The sequence below is a fragment of the Gavialis gangeticus genome, unplaced genomic scaffold (genome assembly GCF_001723915.1).
Source record: "Gavialis gangeticus isolate Ggan-Ray unplaced genomic scaffold, GavGan_comp1, whole genome shotgun sequence".
Classification (NCBI taxonomy): domain Eukaryota; kingdom Metazoa; phylum Chordata; order Crocodylia; family Gavialidae; genus Gavialis; species Gavialis gangeticus.
In genome coordinates this window covers 26,280,913-26,286,562 of record NW_017728993.1, presented here as the reverse complement: position 1 = coordinate 26,286,562, position 5,650 = coordinate 26,280,913, and the positions used below count along the sequence as shown (strand labels likewise).

The 5,650-nt window shown below is 55.6% G+C and overlaps 1 protein-coding gene across 4 annotated transcripts in view; it reads right to left on the bottom strand.

Moving 5' to 3' along the window:
• Positions 1-1,595: 1,595 nt before the first annotated feature.
• TMEM53 (transmembrane protein 53) overlaps positions 1,596-5,650 on the bottom strand; it is a 9,340-nt gene continuing 5,285 nt past the window's right edge. The window contains exons 1-3 of one of the 4 annotated variants that reach the window (XM_019501418.1): positions 5,441-5,512; positions 4,846-4,946; positions 1,596-3,051 (exon numbers count right to left, since the gene is read on the bottom strand). In XM_019501418.1, coding sequence (XP_019356963.1) covers positions 2,395-3,051; positions 4,846-4,946; positions 5,441-5,495 — 813 coding nt within the window. In that variant the 5' untranslated portion in view covers positions 5,496-5,512 and the 3' untranslated portion in view covers positions 1,596-2,394. Of the gene's footprint in view, positions 3,055-3,380; positions 3,721-4,263; positions 4,377-4,845; positions 4,947-5,440; positions 5,513-5,650 lie in introns of those variants that run through there. The other 3 variants (XM_019501419.1, XM_019501420.1, XM_019501421.1) reach the window with 3 other exon arrangements.

The following is a 5,650-nucleotide window of genomic DNA, read 5'->3' as shown; positions in this document are numbered from 1 at the left end:
TCTTTCTGCAGGGGAGAGCAGACCACAGCTGGGATTTCTCCTTTTCCTTTCTCTGCGTTGAGGGTAAGACACCTTACCTCGAAGGGGGATGGCGTTTGGTGGAGGTTGCCATTGGGATCAGTTGGCAGTCAGCTCCTCCCAGGTAGCGAGATATCTCTGAGGGCCTCAACAGCGCTGGGACACAGCAGCACTCTGCTATTCTCTCTATCCCCCATATGCAAAAGGCAGCTGCGATATCCCAGGGTGTGTCCATGATGAGCAGTCATCCAGACGGACACCCGAAAACCAGATGCGAACTCTTTTCTCCAGCAAAATTTCGGACCAGTCTATAGCTCCCTCCTTTTTTCTATTCCCAGATACCTATAGTTTATCCGCAGCAGTGTTGAGTGGAGGAGAGGGGAAATGGTGTCCTGACCACTGCCATTTAGCACAGCAGCTGGGAGGGTCGGTGCCAGGATGTTTGCCTTTTCGGCACGTGTCCTAGTGTTTGCTGTGTGGAGACCACCAGGAAAAGCCGTTCTCTTTATCACAAAGGACTTTGCGAAGTTCTATGTTGGATTTTTTTTCCTCCTCTCCTTGTTGTCTCCATCAAATGCTCAGCGTCCCATGGCTCAGCTCCCTGGAGGAGATGGAGGGATCATGCAGCTGTTGTAACGTGCAGCACACCGCTCTCCACCAGCCACAAAAGCTCCCCTGTACATGGCCAAAGATGATGTAAAAGGGCCTTTCGGTGCTGCAGAAGGCAGCTCTCACTTGTTCCGGTAATGGCAAGGGGTATTTGTGTAGTATAAACCTCGGAGAACCATGGTACAGGCCTCGCTCCTTGCAAATCAGGGCAGATCTCGAAGTAGATATTTAACAAGAGCATTCGTGGGGCAAGTTCTGGCTCAGATCTCTCAGTGAAATACCTGGGGCCCCTTCTGCTTTGCTTTACATCAGAGAGGCTGAAGAGGAGGTAAGCAGGGAGAAAGCATGGTACTGGCTGGGGAAATAACCTACCGCACCTTGTGGTCAGTACAATGGCTGCACTGGTAACTTTAGGTAACATTTCTGAGGCCCGACACCAGATCCGGCTTTGCCAGGAAGTGTCAGGCATTTCCAGGAGCTCGAGCCATACGGTTGCAGTTCAGTCCACCCCTTCTCCACCCTACAAAAGGCAGGAGCCAAGAACATGCAGACAGGTCTGCACAGATGGAACCAGTTCGTTATAAGCAGCCTGCAGTATAACCCACCGTCTGCTTTCACCCCTCATTCCCCACACCAAGAAAACCGAGCAGCAGCACGTTTTCTGTTTAAGGCTCTTGCCATCAAACATGCTTTGCCAGGCAGCCTGGGATGCCTGCGTGTGTGAAGCACACGTGGATCATGGGACACGAGTTGGGAACGAAGCCCAGCCCAGCCCAGCACAATCAGAGGACGCGGCTTCTCCAAGCCCCAGGAGATCTGGGGCCGGGACTGGAGGTAGCAACACGGTTACAGAGTCCCATGCTGACCTTCTGCATGGGCAGCTTAGCAGATGGGTGAATCTACCCATCTGTCCCCCACCGGAGGGCTGGGGTGAGGCGACAACAAAGACGGTCACAAGACACGCACACTTCACATCTTATTTCTTTTTACTCTTCCACCAAAAGCTTTAAAGTCAGATGGCTGACAAGGTTGGAGCCCAAAGAGGAGCTCAGGCCTGCTACCATCCTCTCCAGGCCGTGAGATGAAGCCAGGCTGACAACTCAGTCACACTTCCACACACCACCCTTCCTGAGACCCCATGTTTGATCTGGGGGCCTGGTCTCAAACCCTGTAATGCCCTGGGGTTGGGGCAAGACAGCTGGCGAGAGGAAGAACCATGCCACCCTGCAGAGCTCCCACTAACTGCTGCAAGGTGGCAGGAACGGCAGGAGAGGAAGGGAGACTAAAGATCCCGGTTCTGGTAGACACCACACAGGATGTCTGCAATGGAAGTGATGCATAGTGGGCAGAGACGGTGGTGGGGTCAGAATGGGGGAGACAGCCGGGAAAGCAGCTACCAAAGGGGCAAGAAGGGTTATGCGGCACTCCCCAGTGTGATAGTTTGCTTCTCCCCCAACCCCCTTATTGTGAAACCTTTGCCTCCTTCAAAATCCCAGTGACTTCAACAGGGTCAGAATTGCAACCCCTGCCATGCACGTTACACCAGTCTCCTGTCTCCTTGTCTGACCTGTCCCTCCAACTGGTCCAAAGACCTGTGTTTAGCAATGGCAAGGCCTGCAGAGGAAGCAGGAGTTCTGTGCCATCACCTTCTGGGCAGCTCCGGACTTTACTGACAGCAGAGAAGTGTTGAAGGGAGAGAGGGGCATGGCGAGACAGCAGTCTGGTCCCTGTCTAAGGCAGCACGTGCTGGACTATGTCTCAGAGCAGCTATGAGCCCCCAGTGCAGTCAGACAGGAAGGAGCCACACAGGCTGGTGTAATAGAAGGGGTAGGCCCGAAGGTGGCTGACGTGACCAGAGTCCAAGAAGTCGACCGCCTTCACCTGGACGCCATGCTGCCGCCGTGCCTCAGCCATGTGCTCTACATCACCGGCCTTGATGATTTTGTCAGCCTTGGAGTAGAGATAGAGCTCAGGCCACCTCGAGGGGCCTTTCAGCAGGGCGTCGTAATGGTTCTCATGAAGAAAGCGGGTCAGAGGATACAGCATGATCCGCAGAATCACAACCAGGACAGCAAACACAAGCAGGAGGGAGGACCGGAGCAGCACGTTCGTTGAGGACAAGACCGCTGCCAAGGCACGGAGGCTGCCCAGCACGTTCCGCCTGCCAGGGCTGCTGTCAAAGACGGTGCCTACCACCCGGAGGTACTTGAACTGCCTGTGCGTATGGAGCAGCTCCACGACGTAGCGGTACAGCATGACACCGCCGTTACTGAAGACGTGAAACAGCAGCGGGTTCTTCTCGAGCCTGTGGTCAAAGAGCAGTTGCAGGAGCTGCTGCGCAGGGGTCCGGAGGGATCGGATGCTGCAGGATTCTGAGAAAAACACCATTCTCCAGGGAGCTGTGTAGCGGATCACTGTGCAGCCCTGAGAGGAACAGACAGAGGCTGTCACCAGGGGCTTCACACACCACCCAGCAGGGAAGTGGCAAGACAGAGCTCAGGTTCAGGAGCTTCAGAGGCAAAAACCTTAGACGCTCTAAGCTTGGTAAGTTTGTGAAAAGGGTCAAAGGAGGCAGCTGCCTGTGACAGCAGAGGACTGGACGTGGGAACATAGAGCCACTCTTGGGTTCCTTCATGAACCCACAGGCCCAGCTGGATTCTGGGTGGCCGCTGTGTCGATAGCTCTGGGATACAACAACCCTTCTTCAGGGCCACTGCAGGAAGTTTCTGAGGAGCAGAAACCACCTTGCTCACCTTTGGCACATCTGACACGCTCACAAGGCTACGTGCGTGTGAGAGAAGAATGTCTTCCAGTTCCTGCCTGGTGACATTTTGAGCCCAATAGCATGAGAACCTTGCAACAACCTACCTAAATCACTGCCGATGCTGTTTCCATGGGCGATTCCCACCTAAACCCAAACCCAAACTTCACCTCCAGCTAATAACGTGCAGGTGTTACCAGCCATGATCCCTCTGATCAAGTTCTTCTGTACCAGCTGGATTAAATATTAACAGCAGGGAGGCTGGGTAATACTTCTTAATGAACATTGGCATTTATATTGGAAACATTTTTGGATTCAGAACAAAGTCCATTCCCGCATTTCAGTTTCTCTAGGTCCTAATGCCATCACCCTCAGTCATGCCCTAGGCCAACAAAACAAGGACTTTCCAAAGGGGAAGAGATGATTTAAGGGGTTGGCAACGGGACAGACCGAGTCACAACCTTTCTCCTCTGGGTCACCGCAGCAAACCCCATCCAGGTGGGGAGTGACAAGGCATGACTGCCATCTGGCAGCTGTTCCCCAAAGGAGAAAATGAATTTGGGAGTACCACGCTAATCCCTTGTGGATGTCCCTCAAGCCAGAAGAACTCCCCTAATGAGGATGCTCATTAGTCTTGGCAGAAAAGGCAAGAGTTGAATGAACCACAGGGGAGTGAATTCTTTCTTCAGCTCTTGCATCAGCCCTGCTGGGGCGAGGAGACTGTGTTTTCACCCTCACTGCCCCTGTTAGGAGTGCAGATACATGGAGGATGAAGTCGTGCAAGTTTCACAATCTTCGATTATTTCCGAGGTTTGGATGGGGGAGGAGTTCCTTTTAAGAAGCACTTTCTGCCTCCTACCTGCCCCTACAGCTGGGGCCTTAAAGACAACATGCAGCGAATCTACCGCCGTGCTACGTGAGGATGCAGAGTGCTTAGGGCAGGGGTGGGCAAAACGCGGCCCGGATGCAAACCGCCAGGCCATTCTATCCAGCCTGTGGGGCCCCAAAAAACGTAGAAAAATTAATATTTATCTGCCCCTGGCTGCCTGTCAAGCAGCCCTTGATGGCTTGCCAAAACTCAGTAAGCGGCCCGAAATAACTGCCCGCCCCTGGCTTAGGGCTTCTCTGAACAGAACAGTCCTTTTACCAGCGCACAGGAGAGAAATAAGCCCCAAAACAGCCTCACTGCAGCCCGGGGTCTCGAATGTATTTGAATGATTTCCCGTCCTTGCAGCAGCTGGATAGCAACAGCTCTCACCCCGCCGCTTTACCAGCCCCAAGTCAGCGTCCGTGGTGTTTCGGGGTACCGGGCCGGTGCTCGCGTGACGTCGCTCATCCGGTTTTGTTCGGGATAAACTAGACGGACGCTTGCGCGGGACAGTTTAGACGCCCACGATCCTGCCTGGAGCAGGGGGTGACGGGACGGGACCCCAGGGCAGTAGGGACGAGCTACTCACCCTCTGCCGGTAGACGGTGCTGTACTTCGCCAGATGCTGGTCTTTGCAGCCCCCCCAGCCGAGCAGAACCACCACCGGCCGGGTGCGCTCGCTGCCCCGCTCTGCACCCGCGTCTGAAACAAGCCAGGAGACCAAGCAAGGTGCTCAGCATCAGTCACAACAAGATCCCCCCACCCCCCCAGGGGAATTAGTTAACCCTCACAGCCCCAGGGGGTCTCAACACCCAGCCCCCTCAGCCCCAGGGGGTAGGACAGCCTTGCCCCCACCCCCGCAGAGGTATGAATTAACCCTCTCAGCCCCAGGGGTATCAAACTCCTGCCCCACCCCAGCCAGGAGCATGGCGTAACCCTTTCTACCACAGGGGGATCAGGGCTTCCCCCCTGCAGGAGTATTAATTAACCCCTTCTGCCCCAGGGGAGGGGGTGAATTAACCCCTTGTGCCCCGGGGGCATCAGAGCCTTGCCCCCCACTTTGCAGGGGTATTAATTAACCCCTTGTGCCCCGGGGGCGCGGGTCTGAATTAACCCCTTGTGCCCCCGGGGACATCAGAGCTCTGCCCGTGATCGGGAAGGGGTGCCAGGGACATGCCCCCTACCCGGCCTCCCCCCCGGCGGAGGCTCAATGGTCGCGTCTAGCTGGTCCCCCGCCATGGCCGCCCGCGTGGACTTCCGGCACTTCCGCGTTCGCCACCAGAAGCGGCCGCCCCGCTCCCCGGGCTGTAGCCAATAGGAGCAGAAAGCATCCCCCCCCCCGCCCGTGACTTTTCCCCCGTAGCAACGCGCCCCGAGCCCTTAGCAACGGGACC